This window comes from Lissotriton helveticus, chromosome 7 (genome assembly GCF_964261635.1).
Source record: "Lissotriton helveticus chromosome 7, aLisHel1.1, whole genome shotgun sequence".
Lineage (NCBI taxonomy): Eukaryota > Metazoa > Chordata > Amphibia > Caudata > Salamandridae > Lissotriton > Lissotriton helveticus.
Genome location: NC_136068.1, coordinates 1,757,051,281 through 1,757,072,300, shown reverse-complemented (window position 1 = coordinate 1,757,072,300; position 21,020 = coordinate 1,757,051,281). Strand labels below are relative to the sequence as shown.

The window sequence follows — 21,020 nt, the reverse complement described above, 5'->3', positions numbered from 1 at the left end:
ATATGGGCATCCGAGAGGTGGGTTGTCCACCTTTGTAACAGAAAAATTAGATTGGCAAATGGAAGAACTCGATACTGGAGAAAGCTGGATACAGGTTGTGAAAATGGAAAGCAAGAACTCTGGAAATAAAATACCCTGGCAGCTGTTGATGTTAAACATATATGTTCACCCAAATAAAAAGCTGAAAAAAGAAAAGTTTGTATGCCTGATCAACTTAATCAAGGTCTTACAGAAAAGTTATCAAAATTGTGAGTTGATAACCACAGGTGATTTTAATTCCAACTTAATATGGAACAAGTCAAATAAGAGTTTGCGTCAAAAGGAAACAGAGGCTAATGTATTTAAAAGCGATTTGGACACCTTAGGATTACATATTCTTAATGGGACAAGAAAGGAAGATCAACCGGCAAGGATCACTTTTTTAAGTGGGAAGAACCAATCAATTATTGACTATAGTATGGTCAGTAATGAACTTTTCACCTCAGTGGACTCATTTTTCATACAATCCCGCCCGGAAAGTGACCATTTGCCGCAAATATTGACCATCAATGCAAAGCTGCATGCAAAAGAGAATATATCTGCTCTGACAGCAATCCCGGTAACATACAATCTTAAAAAATTTAAATGGCGTGGTAAGAATGTTACACAAATAATGGATGCTGCTCAACAATTTATAACCAATGGTGGAGAGCAGTGTACTAAGTCACCAGAAGATTCTTGGGAACAATTAGGAAAGTTTCTTCTAAATAAATTTCCCGTCATACCGGGACGTCGAGGCCAACAAAATGAAATATATGAACCATGGTTAGATATCAAGCTGCGAAACCTGAAGAGGGAAATTACAAGAGAATCGAGAAAAGTATTTATGGCAGTAAGATCTGGAAAATCCGTTAGAAACAACAATATTAAAGAAATTAAGAAAAACTTTAAAGAGAAATGTAGAGTGGCAAAAAAGAAACATAAGGAAAAGATCTGGCAAAAATTACTCTGGGCCAGTAAATTACCAAACAGTTTTGACTTCTGGGGCATAATAAATAAGCTAACTAAGGGAACAGGAATGTCACAAAAAGTGGGAATAAGTGAGAAAAGTTGGGAATTACATTTACACAATGTATATAATATTATAATTCACGAGGTGTTGAAGAAATCGGAACCTGGGCCAGACACTCCGCAGGAGGATAAAAATACAAAAATTGGCTTTGACCCCTTTTCAGGGAAAATATCACAACATGAAGGAACTTTAGTTCAGCTCAATAAGGTTCTATATGAAAATAGTTTACAGGATTCAATTTATAACGACTCAAACATTTTAATGGACAATAACCGGCTAAAAGAAATAATTAAAAAATTGAAAACAGAAGGAGCAGCAGGGCCTAATGGACTTCCGAATGCAATTTTTAAACACGATGTAGAATTTTGGGCAAATCTTTTCACTCCACTTTTTAATTACTTGTACATACAAAATAAGATCATTGATTCGTGGAAAGGGAGCATTTTTCATCCTATATATAAAAACGGTAATCGCAATGAGCCTAGTAATTATAGGCTCACTGCTTTAATGGATGTTGACGCAAAACTCTATGCCTCCTGCTTATTATTACATCTACAGGACTGGATGGATGGGAAAGGATTAATTCCCAAATATCAAACTGGTTTTAGGCAGGGAATGGGCACAAGCAGAAACCTGTCAGCGATTGCACTCCTTACAGAGAAAGCAATTTTAAGGAAATCGGGTCTTTTTGTATGTTATATAGATTTAAAATCGGCTTTTGACAGGGTTTCACGAGAACGACTATGGTCAAAATGAAAAGGATGGGGGATACCGCAACAACTAATAAACTCTTTAATATCCCTCCATAGTGAAACCTGGGCCCAGGTGAAGCTGGGAGATGGTAGCATAGCATCAGCCAAGATAAATATAACAAATGGGCTGAAACAGGGGTGTGTCCTGGCCGTAAGTCTTTTTAATTTGTACCTTGGAGACCTAGATAACCACTTGTCAAAAGTAAATGGTCATCCTACGAAATTGGCAGAGAATCACATACAGTATCTGCAATATGCAGATGATATAGTGGTCTTAAGCCAAACCCCTATTGGTTTGCAAAGAGTCATCGACCATCTGATTATCTACCTAGACCAACAGGGTTTGGAGCTCAACAGGAAAAAAACATAGGTGGTGCATTTAGTCGGCCCAAGACCTAAAAGAAAATTCAAGTGGTAGAGGAAGTTGGTAGCTATAAGTATCTGGTATCAAGTTAGGGCCCGGCATGTCTTTCAAAGATCTAAAAAGTGTAATAGGAGCAAAAGCCCAAACTTTAATTTTTGCCTATAAACATCTCCAATTAAAATTGAGTTGCCCATCTTACAGTCATCTTTTAAAAACAATCGCAGCACAATTACTTCCTGCATTGGCTTACGGACTTGAAATATGGCATGGTCAAGAATCCGAAATTTGAAATGAATTACAAACGAAAGTGTATAAAGCCGCCTTTCATCTCCCAAGAGCAGCGTCACCTGCACAGATTCGTCTGGAATTTGGACTCCAAAATCAGAAATTCCAGAGGCAATCTGTCTTTGTGAAATTATGTTGGAAATTTCGCTCTTTGGAACACGGCACCCTGAATAATCTATGCTGGTCAGTAATAAAGGCCCAGTTTGATGAAAAAATCCCGTGTTCATGGGGTGAATACCTAAGAACAGCCCTCGAAGAACTGGGCATTCAAGAGGCATGGGATAGCAAGATGGAGAGGGTGGCGTTCAACAAAGTGTGCAATGGCTCCGCAAAACCATTATCTTTTTTAAAAGACAAAAACACACTGGTAAAAAGGCGACATTCCTGGACAGTGATAAATTCATATGTAAATTTAAAACCTCAAGCCTATCTAGCAGCTCATTTTAATTTATTCCTGAAAAATAAGTTTATGCTGTATCGGTTTGGGGGATACGAAACAAAGGATTTGCAACCAAGTTGGAAAGGGAAATACGATAATGAAACTTGCAGATTATGTGGATATCACAAGGAGTCCCTTTGTCACATGATGTGTGTCTGTCCAGCAGTTGGTGAAGCAAGAAAAATGCTCTTAAAAACCATCTTAACAGAACTTAATATACGTACCTGCAGGCAGACCGTTACCTGTTGGGCAGGGGGGTCATTAAATATCTTAATCTGTAGAGGGGTAAAGCTTTTAAACATGATTGACTCACTTTTAAGAAAAGCGGACATTGAATCAGGAAATACGGTTACTAATGAATTGTAAAATCTCGTATTTATCCAGACACCATGATGCACTTTATCGTGAATACGGTTACTAGATGAGTGGAATTATGTTTTTCCTTTTGTATTTATTAAGATTTAATGATATATATTTTAATGTGAAATTGTCTTTATGGTTGTAAAAAACCAAATAAAGATTTTCTTCTAGTATGGAACAGAATGTGATGATTGTCAGTATTTTTAAGTTATTAAAGGAGGAATTGTGTGACCCACTTAAGTAACACTTTAAACATGTCTTGGATCTGTCATTGCAGCCTGTGTGTGCAGTTCTTATACTGCCATGTCGACCTTGCAAAAGAAACCTCTTTGCCTGCTCCAAATCTTCCTTACTAATGCATATTTTACCCCAAGGGTAGGCCCTGGAAAGGACGGAGAGAAGGGTACAGTGTATTTAAAACGTGTGACACGTACTCTCCTAAGTTTTACATGTCCTGATAGTGAAAAACATTGGAGTTACCGTAGTACATTTAATAAGTGATAATTTCCAAATGAGAGCAGGTAAACAGATCATGTGTGTTGTCTTTGTAATTGTCATGAAAAATCCTTTCTCATTCTGAAGTCGGATTGTTAATTGCAATTTTGAAAATTGTACTTTTAAAAAGTTGCCTTAGCAATTTAGTGCCGGCAGTGTATCTTTTGATCACATGACTGGGGAAGCTGACCAGTGGGATTTGTGTATTTCTCCTAGACAGTCACACACAATAGAAAGCTTAGGTGGACTTCGATGGGCACATCACTAGTAGGATGGGAGGGTAGAGCTGGGTAAAGCCCTACTTACACTTGAATAGACTGTGTCGTGCCTTCACACATAGGGCTGCCTTCCCCTCTGTAGTTAGTCTGTAGCCAGGACTGGGAAGGTAGGATGTCTGCAGACTTCAATGGAAAACCTCTTGAAGCTTCTCCGACTTCAAAGAAATGACTAGATATAAATATTGGACCCAAGACACCAACTTTTTACTACACTTCTGGACCTGTGGATACTCTATCAGGAAAATGGTCTGCTGTGCTACTGAAAGGACTGCTAGTCTGCTGGACTGCTGCTCTGAAGAACTGCTGCCCTGCTGTGGTGACCTGCTGCACTCTTGCCTGAGGTAGAAGGACTAAACCTTTAGCTGTCGAACTCAGAACCCCAATGCGAGTTCAAGAACTAGTTGGCTGGCCTCTTGACTACAGCCTAAGGGCCAGAGGCTACACAACTTTGAACCCAGCACCTGGACCCTGCCATCTGTTTGTCCCACCCTGCCAAGTGGCTCCACCCCAGTCCAGGACCCTTAGAAGTAGACCTGAAAGTTCTCTGCCAGACCATCTGTGGATGCAGCAGTACAGAAGCATCTCCTTTTCTGCATGGCAAAACCTAAGCAGAACTGATGAATTGCCTCTGCTGCGAGGATTCTCTCAGTGCAAGGACTCCAAATCTAGGGAGGCAAGATGGCCGCCGGTAGGCCGTAAGGGATGGTCGCACTCTCCCTCTCCTCCTGTGGTTGTGCTACTTGCTGATCCTTGCTGGCGCTGTATCCTGAGCTATGCATCAAGAATGGCCAAGCAGAAGGGAGATACAACAAAGGGATTAATCCCGATAATAAATGAGAGATGCGACGGCTTCAGCTGAATAAATTAAACCTGAAGGTTCAAGGAAATAGCACCCGGAGTGCTACCAGTGAAATTGAAGCTATAGTGATAATCATCTGCTGCAGTTATCGTCGGTGTAATTCTATGCGAAAAATGGCACTGAAACCTCAGCGAGTAGTAAAGGAGCTGAGAGACTTGCTGGGGGAAAAAGAGAAGGAGCATGAAAGCGAGAACACGGTGCACAGTGACCCCGGTGCCCCAGCAGATAACCTGAGAGTGAAGTCCAGGCTGAAGATGCAGGCTCGGAAGGACGGGGGGAGAGCAGTTTGTGTGGAGAAAGGCGACAACATTTCCGAGAGTATAGCTAAAAAAGAAAAGGAAAAGGAAAGGAAGGCAAAATCGCTTTTGACCAAGAAAAGCGCTAAGGATCGTTTGGCTGATATGGAGCCAGGAGCAGCGGTTGAAGGGGCAAAAGAGACGGTTTTCCGCCAACCTACTTTGTTTGAAGCTTTCTTTGCCGGACCAGCACCACTTCCTCCGAGGCCAGTTCAGGACCAGGCATCTCTCCCACCGTCACCTCTCATTCGTGACGCAGAAACAGAGGCAGGCGGCGGCAGCAGCATTCAGGGTGAGACGTACAAGGCGAGCAGCGAGCAATCAGCAGAAACGGAGACGCAGGCCACGGGTTCGGTTTCAGAAGCCCAGAACATGAGCGTCAGGGGTGTGCAAGCGGAGAGCTTAGCAGTGCCCGCTCCTCCACAAAAAGAACAAACACAACAGGATGGGCACCGGGGCCATCAAGCTGGGCAGATCCCGACTGAAATGCAGGTACAGGGGCAAGCATGGGGGGACAGCGAGGATGTGATGTCGCATTCAACAAATATGGAACTTCTGAAAAAGGGAGAGGCTGGGGAGAGGGACTTACTACCTATTGACTTGTTATCGACTGAAGTTACACCCCCTGGAGAGAGTTCATCGAGCGGGCCTAGTATAAGAACAATTGTTGTGCTAGACGCGGGCGGGAATGTAGTTGAATCTCCCACGATGACATCGATGACCACGGGTATTAAGTGGTTAAGGCAAGATGGTGGGGGTGAGTCTGGGGTGAAGAGACTACCTGATCTAAAGGGCCAAAAGGAAGGCAGGGTAAATAATGGAGGGGAATACGGTATTGACAAACTCACTGCTCAAGGATTAAGTGTGCCAGGCTCACCTAGCGATGAGTGTTTTTTCTCAGTAAATGATGAGCAGGAGGAGGACGAAGACAGTTCTGATACGGATGCAGGTTCAGGCCTAAGTCAGAGCATTGAATCAGACTCAGACTTGGTCTCGCTCTCACCGGAACAGCAAACCGGGAACTCTGAGCTAGAAACATCAGAAGTGGAACCGGTAACAGTACACAGGGCTCTCGCACGTCGGAAATCGAATAGCGCCAAGAGGAGGTCACATACGAGAGCACAGACTCGCTAAGCCCAGCACAGAGGGAAGTGGCTAAGAAGTTAGACTGGGACTACTCTGCCACATTGCAGGTCTATCGGGAGGGTATAGGTGCCAGGCCTCATCAGCTTGAGCAGTCACCGAGTCAAAACTCTAACTTTGATTCGTTATTTGCAACCCTAAAGCAGATGCAGAGTGAAGCAAGAGCTGAAGGGCGTAGAGCTAGACATGCTAATAAAAAAATACAGGGGTCTCTGCGAAAAGTCAACAAATTATATGCAGATATGGCTGGTAGAGTTACAGAGGTTGAGGAAAGGACTGGTAAGCTGGAGGATGTATTTTTCAAAGCTTCAGGTGGATAAACAGGAGCAGGAAAAAACAGCATCAGATGTCTTCTGGAAGCTCGAAGATTTTGAGAACAGGCAAAGGCGAAATAATATAAGGCTGCTTGGTGTGGATGGAGGAAAGGAGGACGAGGATGCTCGGGCATTTGTGGTGGAGCTGCTCAGAGGAGCATTCCCTGAAATTACTAAGTGGGACTGGGAAAACGAGGTACAGCGAGCCCATCGGTTTCCCCTGGTCCAGAAAAAAGGGAATACAGCTGGCAAACCAAGGGCGATCTTGGTATACGTTGGGAATTTTTTGGCAAGGGAAGAAATAATGAGCAAGGCAAAGCCAGAGGCCAAAAGAGTTTATAAAGATGTAAAAAAATGTGCCCGGCCGTACTTCTGCCATACTACCGTTGAGAGAAGGTGGCGGATGAGACAATTAATAACTCCTTTCCAAAATGTTGGGTGTGAAGCTTATTTGATGTTCCCACAATGGCTCTAGTGCAAGTTAACCGAAGGGCTCAGCAATAATAGCTCCCTAAGTTACCAGATAAAGGCTAGCACAAGCTGTGTAGTTAAGGTGATAAATGGCGTAATATCAGGGTCAGCACACGCGAATTGGCCAGTATGAACAGTCAAGGAAATGGGGAGGGGAGGGGACACATCCTGGGACCCAGGTTGTCATATATAGGTCAAAAAATTGAAATACAAAACCATGTTTTTTGAAGAAAATCATATTTATTCACCCATAAAATTGAAACCACCAAATACTCTATTAAAGAGCTATTTAAATCACTCTCCAATATCTCTAAGAATAAAATCACCAACTCCAATTAGTCCTTTTTGCAACACACTTTCCACCTTCCTTCAAATCAAACTGGAAGCTGTTTATACAGCTTTTACATCTAACCTTACATTTATCACTTGATCTTCCAAAGAAATTTCTCCTATAACCAACTTAGAATCTCTGACCTCATTGTCATTGCTCACAATGGATTGAGCACTCATACTAACCAAATCCATGAAGTCTGGCTCCCCTAGTGACCCCTGTCCTTCAAACATCCTTCAGCAGATACCTGAAACAGAGGTGCCTGCACCGGCACTAGGGAGCCTTTTTAGTGCGAAAGCTGGGGGAAAAGCAGGGGTGCGCTGTATTTTTTTAAATATGGCACATCCCTACGTTTAAAAAATATCAGAGTGCGGCATTACCAATTTTTGAGTAATACCATGCTCCGACATTTTATTGTAAATGTCCCTCATTGTTTGGCTCATGGGATCTTAACCCCTCCCATGCTCATGACGAGCTGAGCTTGTCATGAGCCACGGCGCTCCGGTGCTCATGACAAGCTCAGCTCGTCATGTCGGTGGAACTCTCAGGTGCGGGGAGAATTCCCCTGCTGTGCTGAACATTCCACGGGTGCCAATGCACCTGTGACGAGCTCAACTCGTCCTGAGCACAGGAGCGCCGTGCCTCATGACGAGCTGAGCTCGTCATGAGCATGCGGGCGCTGTGCGCGCCCCCCTCCCACAGCACAGCGGGGGAATAACCCCCGCAGCAAAAGGGTTAAAATCTACTTTTTGGGCTGTTCCCAAATGGGACAAATTTCACCAGAACCACATTGCTTGCACTGAAAAGCAGCACATGCTGCCACCAGCATGTCTCTTCACAGAGCAAGTTTCACTCATCGGGTAGGACCATAACACATGGCTACAAACTGCTAATCCACAACGCCAACCACCACCAGGGACACTCTCATTCCTCCATGCGGCCCTCTCCAATATGAACGGCACTCATGGCACCATCAGTGGTATTACAAAAAAGAAGGGGGTTCCCCAGGGGATACAACATCCAAGGCAGGTAGGGGTGAAAAAAGAACCAATTAAGAAAGAAAGGACACTGCCGTGAATAAAGGGGCCCTATATTAGGGTCCTGTGTACTTAAATACCTTTTTTGGACCAGAGAGCAGTGCCAAGTTAGAACCAAGAGAACTGAACTTCAGGCCCAGTTCATGCTTGACTATCTTCGAGCAGGAACGATACCTATCGGACTTAGAGTACGAAACATACCTGGGTTATTTATAGAAATCAGACAGTTCCTGGAGCCCGGGGCTCTTATATCCAACCGGTGCTCCAGGGACTGGATGATGCTGATTGTGGAAACAGCTAGAGGCATCATTGATATCCTAAATAAAGAAATCCGTGAACTGGAGGATAAATTAAAAGAAGGGAATGCCGTTGATTTAGGAAAGCAGAAACTGGAAGAGATCCAAATTGAATTGGATTCCTTCAGTGACTATCTTCTCAAAAGAAAAACTGAGAAACTTCGTAAAGACATCAGGCTTTTCACCCAGGAGAGGGCATATCCCTACTTATCCACAGGGTTCTATACCAACTCGGACTCCATTGACCAGCATAACCAAACACCTAGATGGGGTTACAAAAGAATAACTACCTTCTCAGACACCACGGACTCTGATGGAGACGCCCAGGAGGAATTTGATCATAATTTTGACCAAGGGTACAATTCGAACCCCAAAAACAAACCCACACATTATGAAAGAAATGCCCCCCAGAACCGTTTTTTGGGGAACCGCCAGGGCAAATCCCGCCCGAGAACGGGATCTGCACAAACAAGGAACTACCGTCCTGCTCAAGGCCAACCCCAGATGTATGTACAGACCAGGCAACAACAGTACTGGAGAACGTTAGGGGCATCCCTATATTCAATCTCTCTAGTAAAGAAATAGACCATCTATTCTCTGATTTACTAACTAGAGGTCTGACATTCGTACCCTCGGCCAACTTTAACAAGTTCGAATTCATGAAAGATTTACAATCATTTTTCAGAAAAATTTGTCTAAAGAAATTCTTTGCTGACCGCCCATCCCTTAAAGATGATCTAAATGCATCTGGACTAAAACCTCCTTCTTCCTTTATTCCCTCGTTAGAGACACTAGGAAGTGAGGTTGAAATATTTGAAAAGGCGGTTATGAGAAAAATGGAAAAATTTATCCAATATGTTCCGATACCGAGTTCCAATCTATCTCCACAAGAGAGAGATACCTTAACAAATTTGGAACAAGACAGAAGCTTGACTATAAAACCCTGTGACAAGGGAGGGGGGATTGTCATTTTTGATACTTCCACCTATATCAACAAGATGACAGCCCTCCTCTCATCGTCTGATCATTACATCAAGGTGACCCGCAACCCTGAATCCAAACTCAAAATTCACATCTTGAGAAATTGTAGAGGAAGCATGTGAAGAAGGACACATCTGCCAACAGGAGGCGGAGTTTCTAACGCCCAGCTTCACTAGACATCCCATTTATGGGGTTCCCAAAACCCATAAAGACACCAAGGATCCCCCCTGAGACCTATTGTCTCTACCATCGGGGCGGCGACTGAACCCCTGTCCAAATACTTAGACAAATTCCTTAAACCGATGGTAAGCAGTCTGGAATCTTTTGTGAGAGACACGGGTCACTTCATTGAACGAGTAGAGGGCATCCCATTTTTTGAGGACAGGGAAATCCTTGTGACCTTGGATGTGGAATCCCTGTATTCCAACATCCTTCAGAAGGGAGCCTTCGACACGATTGAAAACATTTTGAGCTACACCCCTGAGATTCAGAATGCCACTTTCATTCTCCAATGCCTAAAAATAGTTCTCTATGAGAACTACTTTGAAATCAATGGCACCACATACAAACAAATACGAGGAGTTAGCATGGGAGCCAGTTGTGCTCCCCCGGTGCCTGCCTCTATGTGGGAGAGTTCGAAAGAATCAACATCTATAATGAACTGGCCCCTTTCCATGAAAATGTTAAAATATGGTCTCCATTTATCGATGACATATTTTTCATATGGAAGGAGAATCAGGAATCACTAGACGAAGTCCTATTTTGGCTTAATGCAGCTGATCTCCATCTCCGGTTTACCCTACATTCCAATAGAACCAGGATTGAATTCCTGGACATATGGGTAGAACATAAGGAAAACCAACTTAGTGTATCCCTGTACACTAAACCAACCGCCAGGAACACGTTGCTACAGTATGGCAGCTTTCATCCTCGGTGTCAGAGGGATAGTATTCCTTACAGCCAGTTTCTTCGAATCCGAAGAAACTGTACTGACATCAGGGATTTTTTACAACAAGCAGACATCTTGAAAGCGAAACTGAAGCATCGAGGGTATCCACCCAGGCTAATCAAGGACTCGTTTAAGAGGGCGAGATAAACTGACAGGGAACACACGTTTGGACCCCAACAAAAAACCTGTAATGATCAACTGGTTTTCATTGTAAAACATTCTCAATTGAATCACAAAGTTCGCCAAGTAATTAACTCGAACTGGCATCTCCTCAATTTGAAAAACAATGACTCCCCCCTGGCTAAACCCATCTTTGCCTTCAAAAGAAACAAAAACCTCAAAAACCATTTGGTGAAAGGAAAACTCCAGGAGCCATTACCTACCATCCAGTCTGGCATTGGGAATTTGGACCCCATCTATGGTAATCACCAATGCGGCACCTGCCAGGCCTGTCCCCTAGCTATTGTAGAGGACATGGTTATTATCTGCGACCGTAAAATCTCAGTAGCACGAAACAAAAGACTGACGAATTGCCGCACCTCCAATGTCATCTATGTAATCCTGTGCCCCTGCGGCTTGCTGTATGTGGGAGAAACAGGCAGGGAGTGCCGCCTACGCATAGGGGAACACAAATTTAATATTAGAAATGGAAGAACTTCAGCCCCGATTGTCAGTCACTGGATCAAAATGAACCACGAAGAAAAGGACCTGAGATTGTTCCTCCGGGAAAAAATCCTACCAGGGAAGGGAACCAATCCCACTGCCCTCCGAAAGAAACGTGAGGTGTACTAGATTTTTTTGCTTCAATCTGTTCAAAGAGGCCTCAATGAGGAATGCCCATGGTCTCAAGCAATTGTCCGAGTGCCCACCCCCTCTTCTGATACACATTCCTGAGACCCGGATGCCACCCCCCTTTTGTTCTAAAAACAGTCCGTGTTTGGACTCTATCTAATCGTGAAATGATTCGTATATTGGAGAAACCTATGGCTGTCAATGTTACCTCAACTCCCTCGTTGGTGACGCATGATTCCCTATCAGTACTCCCAATGGGCCTCCTAGGTTTCCTCTGCCCCTTGAGGGAAAGGTTTATTGGATTTTAAAACGAATTCTAGCTTTAAATTTTTACGTGTTATATGTTTCTTGGAGAATCGCCTTGATTTTGCTTTCTCATCCCCGAGATCCGAGAACGATGAAAATAAACATAGGAAGAGTTTCCCCTTCAAGAAAATCGTAGGGGCGCTCGATAAAAACTGTATGCGCCCGTACCTAGTCCGTCGTCCGTTACCATTCTAATTTGAGAATTAGAACTGTCCTGGAAAGTAAAAGAAAAGATTCCTCCAATAGTCCTCTGTCTACTACCATGATTATCCAGCTGGAGTGAATCTCGGAGCCCACTTAAAGAGCAGAGCGGCGACCAGAATGGACTCGGCTTCTTTGAACGAGGCGGCGGCCCGGCATTACGACCCTATGAGATCAGAGCACGTTTCGTGGCTACCATGTAAGTAAGGAGATCATACCCTCACATGCTCCTTATGATAGAACTCGGCAGATATAAGAATTCGGTGACTGGAGCGACCGCTCAGCCACCTTTAGCGTACCACTTACATGATGTCCTCCATGGTGGAGCTAACCGTTGTTGGCGCGCATTAACTAACTCCGTGATAGCGACTGAACATGTTGCATACTTCTCTCATCACTACTCAGCTAGCATGCGTTTTTGTTCTTCATTTAGACTAAGAAATTGACCCATGACCACTGTGTGATATCGCGCCTCTGTCAGCATATTCCAACCGAGAGGAACGACCGCCATAAACACAGATATAGGTAAATTATAATTTGCTTTATTTTTCCCGCTACCGAGTCTATCTTTGTCGTTCGCAGTCACGCCTTGGACGGAACAACCACCTTCCCCTGACCTATCCTGAAATCACCTACTTAGCCTATTTTTAATCCATACATATCTTTACTCCATCTAGAAATAGAAGATCGCCTCCGTCTGGTCTATCTGGACCACGAACACGGTTTTCCTGAGCCTCGAGGACTCCTCATTTTCAGCCATATAAACAGGTAAATAGCAAACTCCCTGATTCTCTTACTGATTGATAGAGACTACGTATGTGGCGTTTTTCCTAAGAGGAAGACAGGACGACCAGCTATGATGAGAGAATGCAATGTTATCCCTTCGCCCCTTCCTCTCACTATACCTAACTAGATGCTAATCTCTGTATAGGAACTGCTAACTTGAGATGACCATACCGCCCCCTACCTACCGATAAACTTCGAGACTGATTCCCCGATCTGCTAAAGCTCAGCCGCCGTTGACATAAACACATGAATACACCAGGTAAGAGGTTTGGAAATTATCAATCAATAAACTCCCAGAATAGAGTCTTGATCCTGCGATCTTTCACCATATGTCACATCCTTTTGTTAATGTGCTCCCTGACGGACCTGCTTCCTCTCCTCAGAAATTCATTCGAACTGTGGAAGAACGCCCAAGTTCATCTGGACGTACCAGTAAATGACCCAAGGTCGCAAGAAATTGTTGTGAACCCTAATCTACATAACCCGATAACCTCTGGCATTGAGACCACGACCCTTTGCCTCATCGGTAAGCCCCCTGATCCTATCAGAAAACCACAGATTAGAAGCCATTAAGATCAGGAGACTAATCTGGAGAGTATCCTCAGGGGTCCCCTCCCTATTAATAAAGGGATGGAACTAGATAGAATGTGCCCCTCCCTAACCACCCATATAGAGCTGTACCCTACATGCGAAGTTAAACGTAGTAAACAAACCTAGGTGTAAAGAAAGAGAGATGAATGAATGTAAAACGGATGAATGTATAGAACCTAATGGAGAAACCTCCCAATTCCCTGTGAGCCTTAGGAGGTTTTGTTAACCCGATGGCAATAATAATAAATATACATGAAAACCCATTTGGACCAGTATGCTCTATGCCATTTCAAGTTAAGCTGTTTTAAAAAAAAGCATATTAATAGAAACCAATTATCATTCCAAGATGAACTGTTATGGTATATTTTTATGTTATCCTACTAAATGTATATATTTACCCCAAAAAAATGTTTTTCTGTATCACAGTGTTGTTCCCCTCCCCACGGTACCTCCTGGCCCTGATGAAGGTGTGGCCTGACTCGGCCGCTTCACCGAAACGCGCGTAGGCATCTATGGTGTTGAAGACAGTGATCCTTAACCATCGGTTGGATCGACCTTTTTCCATCCTTTTTTCTATCTGATTTAGCCTCTCTGTAGTCTAAATGTATTTCCATCTGACCTTCTATTCAGGCATTTGTGTACCATGATTTGGTTTTTAACTGGAGTTATAAGTATGAATGACGTTGTATGATTGTGTCTTGATTGAGGATTGTTGAGGTATGTGTGGATCTGTGTGGGACTTCACAGTGAATAATGAAATATTAATGAATTGTTATTTTGTATGATTAAGTCGTTTAATTTATGTACCTAAAACTAAATTAACTGTACCATTGTGTGAGCTAAACTATAAAAATGAAAAAATAAAGAGAAAAATTGACTCTATACAAATGTTGTAATTCTCTAACTTGGCACTGCTCTCTGGTCCAAAAAAGGTATTTAAGTACACGGGACCCTAATATAGGGCCCCTTTATTCACGGCAGGGTCCTTTCTTTCTTAATTGGTTCTTTCTTAATTGGTACCATCAGTGGTATTAACCTGTATCCACACCGTGCTGCATCATGGTTGGCCTAAACTTTTGACTTGACCTGGTTCAACGCGACCAAATAGCAGAGGTTGGTGCTTTATGCTTTTAAGGAAATGGATCGTAGTATATCCTTAAAAAAGTCATAACACAGGTTCTACTGATTGGATTTTTTGTCATTTTGGTCTTGTTTGATTTATTAAATTAAGCTTTATTTTTCTAACCTGGTATAGGATCCTTTTTGTGTGGTGTTTTCACTGTTTTACTGCTTGAAGTGTTACACATTACTTTACACATTGATTTTAATAAAAGCATGACATTAAAAGTAAATTGAACTAATCAGACTCGTTTGAAAAGCTCTGAAAAACATATTTTAAAGGAATTAAAGTAGTGTTCAAAGTAGGATACACTGCAGATAGGTAACTAAGTTTGAATGGCACATTTCTCTGTGTGATATTTTAATTTATCAATCAAAAATCCAAAGCCTTCATTCTCTCAAGCAAGACCTGAGATCTATGGGCTCGTGGTGGACTTGTGCAAACATGGGACAGCACAAGACATTTCCATCATGCTCGTATCAATATATGCTGCTTCCACATCTGTGTGAGCCACTTGTGGAACAGCATAAATGGGAGATCCCCCCGAATTAAGAAAGACTGTCACCCATGCACTCATAACCACCAGACTGGACTACCGAAACACCCTCTATGCTGGAATCAGCAAATCCCTACTCCACAACCTCCAGACCATCCAAAACACCGGGACCAGATTGGTCCTCGGCATTCCACGACAGGAACACATCACCCAGCACCTGCGCAATCTCCACTGGCTCCCCATCAAGGAGAGAGTTGCCTTCAAGATACTCAACCACACCTAAAAATGCCTCTACAACACCAAACCCCAATACCTCAACAAGAGAATATCCTTCCATGTACCCAAGAGAAACCTTCGATCCGCTGACCTCGCCGAAACCCCATGCATCCACAGAGCCAGAACAGGTGGAAAAGCCTTCTCCTACGTTGCGGCCGAGACCTGGAATGAGCTTCCAATCAACATCAGACACGTCCCCTCCCTGAACATCTTCAGGAAGACGCTCAAGACCTGGCTTTTTAACTGAACAGAGCTGGGTACCCCCCCTTCCCAGCGCCTTGGTTGAGTTGCACGCTTACAATTCCCATGATTGATTGATTGAGGTTATCAGTATGTCCCTGATTTGGGATTGCTTCTTATTGATCCTCTAGAACCTCAGCAACACCACAAAATGCACCCATAGGCTTTCAGTATTGCACCACTTGCATACCCTTACAATCCTAGTTCTAGCGATTCTCTCTGCACTTGAGACCTTTAACTTTTTCTTCGTGGTGAATTTTTGTGTCTTGGGAAGCGACAGAGTTCACAAACTCATCCTTCTGTTTGTTACTCTATTGGACACATCATTTGTTTAAATTAAAAGTTGCAGATTTCATGTGGAGATCATTGGTGAGCAAGATTGTTAGACTGTCTTAGTACTAGTAGTAGAGTTTTATTTCTTGGCATATGCTTATTAAACTTATCTCCAGGGTGGCTAAATGGTAAGAAATGCATGCCATCTGCAGGAAATAGTTTTCGGATGTATCTACTGTAATACAATTCATATACATGACTGATGTATATATGTCCACACTGTGTTCCTCCTTCCAGTTACTTCTGCTGTAGATCTGCAAAATTCCTTTGCAATTTGAGAGGTCAGATACCTTTGTGGTTGACACTATGCTCACTTTCCTGCCCTTCTTAACATTGGACATGCCCATCCAACTGATTGTCTTTTAGCAACAGAAATATGGAGTGTGTACTGCTAAATACTGGGCCTTCTCTGCATATCAGGGACACATAATGGTTACCTGCTTTGCCCAGCTTTGGTGTTAGAAGCTTTTGTGGAAACAGGTTCCCGTCTCGACTATGGGTGGGTGCAGTCGCATTTGAGTTGAGTCGATAAATCATTATTCAACTTGTACAGCCATGACAGAATGCAATAAGAATACAGACATCAATAAAAGCTGTGACATTCATCGATACCGAAAGATAGCCTATGTTGAGTGCAAATATCACAATAAAGCTAACATAATCCTTTAGCCTAGACTGTTCCTTTAATTACAAATGTCAGATGAGGTAGAGATGTGGAAAACAAAACCGGGGGCAATAAATTGAAGGCCTGAGTTCACAAAGTCATTTGGCAAGAGTGAATTGCAGTGAGATTCTTTTTATTTGCACTGCGCATTCCAAGGCTGGTAAATTACTGACATGTTTGAAAATAAACTATAATGATATTAAGATACACTTTTATTGCACAAGAAAGATAGAATATAAATCGTAAAGGAAGACATTTTGAATAGTAAATTGGCATCAGATTGGTATTTATAAAGAATTGATACTTACATTCCACAATGACTTTGATCAAGTCCTTTTCCTGGCCATGTTCATTGACGGCTTCACAATGGTAGGCACCATCATCGCGGGAAGTTACATTAGGAAAGATCAGTTCAAGGCTTTTGGAAGAGCGGACTGATTCTATCAGGGAGTTCTCTCCCCTGATCCAGGTGAGATTTGAGAGTGGGTTACTGTCCACAGTGCATTGCAGAGTGCAGTTAGAGCCTTCTAGCACTTCCACCGAGGATCCACTAGAGATTTCCATCGGTATAGCTGTGAAACATGTCAAATATTTTAATGAGGTCATCTTTGTACATAATATTTAATAGTAAAACTCTGTTATGAGCTGTTCACACTGTTAAAGAATGGCGCAGACACTTTATGCAGATTTCTAGGGCCAGATTTACAGGCTCCTTGCGCCACTTTTGCGTCACATTTCCCATATTAAAAGTGGCGCAAAAGTGGCGCAAGAAGCTTGTAAATCTGCCCCCTAGAATTTTTAAGATGGTGCATTGGTTTTGGAATACAACATTGTGAGGCAGAATACCTTCTGATTCATGTCTAAATTGATTTCCTACCTGACATCCTCCATGAAATAGAATCACTTGACCCGACTAAATAACGCACACGACCACCAGGGGGTGCCGAGCTTTATTTTAACAGATTGTGTGCAAAATTAGCAATGGGGCAATTTTACTGCAGTGAACAACACACTCTTGATATCATCAAAAGCGAAACATAATCTGCTGTGCAAAAACAAAACAATAAATGCATGAACAACTGATTGCACAATCTTACTTCAACAGTAGTTTCGAAGAAAAATCCTCCCTTAATGTCGTCACCCTTGAAAGTTTTCCTTGTTGACCAGTCAAGCCAAGCTCAAAAGAAATGTATCCGCCGAACTCTAAATCAGACCCTTACTTTTGTAACAAAAATGTGACTGCCAAAAATGTCCTCAAATGACCCGGGGACTCTCTCTCTGGTGTCGCTAAAACAATAAAGCGCAGTACCTTTGCTCACATTTTGTGACCAGCTTAACCCCCCTGAGAGAAATACTTTATTAAGAAAACGTTTATCCTACCCTTGAGCAAGTACAATTGTGAAGTCAGATGTTCTGCTTCTTACATCTTTCTCTTCTTTCTCGATCAATTACTTAATACGCTTGATTTACCGGACCAAATCCAATCACCATCTAACTTTTGTCCAGTGGCAGTTTGTAAACTGCTTAATAGGCTATCAGTTCTCCACTTTATTCTTTACTCAATTCATCCTTGGACAGAGGACAATATACTTACTTAAATGGGAATCAGCCAGCTCTCTTCATCCATTGGTCAATTGTGTCATTGGGTCAGGCTACTACAGCCACTGGTGAACTTCACTTTGAGTGACTGCGTTTTGCTCTTTCACAATGAGCACATCGGCACACAAGGTAGTTCACCTCAGTGCCAGTGTTTTTGTTTTCAGTCTATTGCTCAGTGTTGCCTTTATGTATACAGCCTGATGGGATGACTACCATATGTCAGCACAGGGCACATTCTAGCTTTATCTGTTCCTGTTGCCTGCTAATGCTGTTGTAAATTCCTTTACAGTGACCTTTCTTTTTCTGACTGCTGTTGTTTCACAGCGTACCAGATTTTGTCCATTTGAAAATATTCTTTATGAAGTAATACTCTTTTTAATATATACTCAATGGAGTACTCTTCTATATCATATACGTATGTCTGTTAATGGAAGACTACAATTATATGTGTAAACAGATTTTGCAAGTTTGTCCTGAGTATATTGCGTTCTACTTTGCTTTCAACCTAAATGTCTATCAGTCTACCTGTCTATCTACTGTCCGCCTGTCTACCTATCCGGCTACTAATTTATCTGTCTTTCTATCTGCCTGTTTTCAAAGCTTTATCGGTCTACCTGTCTGTTTACCATCAAGTCTATCTATCTCCTTGTCTATCTACTTGTCGGTCTGTCTACCTACCTGTCAATCTAAGTGTCGGCCTTTCTTAATACCTGTCCATCTATTTATCTGTCTGTTGTCTATATATTTACCTATATTCACAGCTCTATTGGTTTGCCCGACTGTCTATCCATCTAAGCAACCACATTTATATTTTTCTTAGCAACCCTATCTATCTAGATCTGTCTATCTAGCTTTACATCCTTTTGGTGTAATTTAAAAGATACACATATTTCCTATTGTTATAAATTTGGTGTGGGATTTTTTCTTGTGTGTTGTGTCTTACTTATTACGGGCCTCATTTATGAGGCCTTGCGTCAGTTTTGCGCTGCTGATGCGTCACTTTTTGTGATGCATCGGCGGCGTAAAACATGCGCCTTGTTGCGCCATATTTAAAAAGTGACGCATCTAGGTAGATGCGTCACTTTTTAAACCCCTGCGCCACATTATACCTGCGTCAGGTATAATGTATGCAGAGGGGGCGTTCCCCCGGAAAAAGCCACGTAATAGTGACGCAGTGAAATCTATGAGATTTCCCTGCGTCACTTTTAGGATGCTGTTGTGTCAAAATCTTGCGCCTGCCTCACAGCAGGCGTAAGACTGACGCAAGCCCTTTCACATTGGGCTTTCCACATGTGAAAGGACGCACTGCTGGAGTTGCATCACTTTTGTGACACACTCCAGCAATGCGTCACTTTTGCGCTTACAGATACGTCAGAAATACTGACGTATCTGTAACTCCTTGCGACATGATGCGTCATACATTAAATATAACACATCATTGGTGTCGCAAGGAGTGCGCAGTGAAAAGTGACGCATCGCTGTTTTCACGCAGCGATCCGTCACTTTTCATAAATAAGGCCCTACATGTCTTGGTGTTTTTAAATGCTTTACATAATTGTCTCCTGAGTTAATCCTGCCTGCTCGCAGCCAGCTACCAAGGATTGAGCAAAATAATGTATTAAAACCTTGTCTGGACCTTATATTGCACCACTGTTGGCCTTATTGCTAGTAGTAAGTGCATACTTACCCCTACTAATAACCCACCTACCAACATGCAAATATTGCAAACTTTCTTTTTCTGGGAGGTAAATGAAGACAAAACTTATTCATACCCTGGGCAGAGGATGAGAGAAGACAAGCTTTGGAAAGACTGTTGTGCTCTTCAGTTCTCTTTCAAAAATGCATGTCAGTTTTGTTTCTAATCTGAATTTTTGTTGTTGGGAACCATCCATGCACATATCCATTCAAGAGATTATTACAGTGAATTGATATGATCACATATTAAGCTGGCATTTTCTTTCTCACCACCCTTTCTCTAAACATGCATTAGAATAGACTTAGGGGCATATTTAGTAACCCCTTTGCATCACACCACATTGTGCAAAAGGGACGTAAATTAAAAATTAGATTTATGAAGCCACCCAAGGCTACCTTGCATGGTTCTAAGTGGCTTCAAAAATCTTAAATAATGCAACACAGTGCAAATCGCTGTGATAAATTACTCTGCACCAGGGAGGCGTTTCCATGGGTATTGCGTGGGTGTACCCACAAAACAGCCATGCATTATATGATGCATTCCTAGATTTACTATAAGTGGTATACCTGGGAATGCACCCAAAACATATTCCTCCCCAGGTGAGGCATAACAAGGAGGAATATGTTTATTTCTGCTTGTTTTTTCCCTCTTTCTATGTGTGCTGCATTTTGCAGCACACATAGAAAGAGGGAAATACCTTCCTAAGGGGATTGTTTTAGAGTAGGAATGTGCCACTTTCTGTACAAAAACAATCCTCCTGACAACAGAGGCACCCTTGCACCATTGTGCAAGGGTGCCAGGCAGCCAAAAGGGTGCCACAGTAAGGGAAAAGGCAGATATATTCTGTATTGGCTTCTGCCCTATGCAAGCCCATTGTTTTCCCTGTGTTAGCATGAGCATGTCGCAGTCTTCACTTTGATTTTCACACGTTCCTATACACAGTTATTTTGCTTTGTGTCACACTGTACTTTCACACAAAACCTATTGTTGTTTTTGCCTTTTGTTCTTTCCTGGGATTTAGTCTGAGCACCATAGAAGAGGTCAAGCAATGCTCCTTGTTAGTCTGTTTTGGTCAGGCTCTAGCACATCGACAAAACACACAAATGCAGCTGTTGTTTGAGAACACATACTCTTTGTCATATAGGTATGCGCACACATGCAAACACACAGACGACATTGCGACTACACCTGAGATGTAGAACCTTCATGCTAAGGTACG

General features: G+C 42.6%; 2 protein-coding genes across 2 annotated transcripts in view; both read right to left on the bottom strand.

Moving 5' to 3' along the window:
- LOC144767431 (myelin-associated glycoprotein-like) overlaps positions 1-17,070 on the bottom strand; it is a 66,591-nt gene extending 49,521 nt beyond the window's left edge. The window contains exon 1 of the mRNA XM_078650866.1: positions 16,815-17,070. Within this exon, the coding sequence (XP_078506992.1) occupies positions 16,815-17,070 (256 nt within the window). The remainder of the gene's footprint in view (positions 1-16,814) is intronic.
- The window catches only part of LOC144769681 (myeloid cell surface antigen CD33-like), a 402,964-nt gene that overhangs the window by 142,814 nt on the left and 239,130 nt on the right, over positions 1-21,020 (bottom strand). The window lies entirely within an intron of this gene.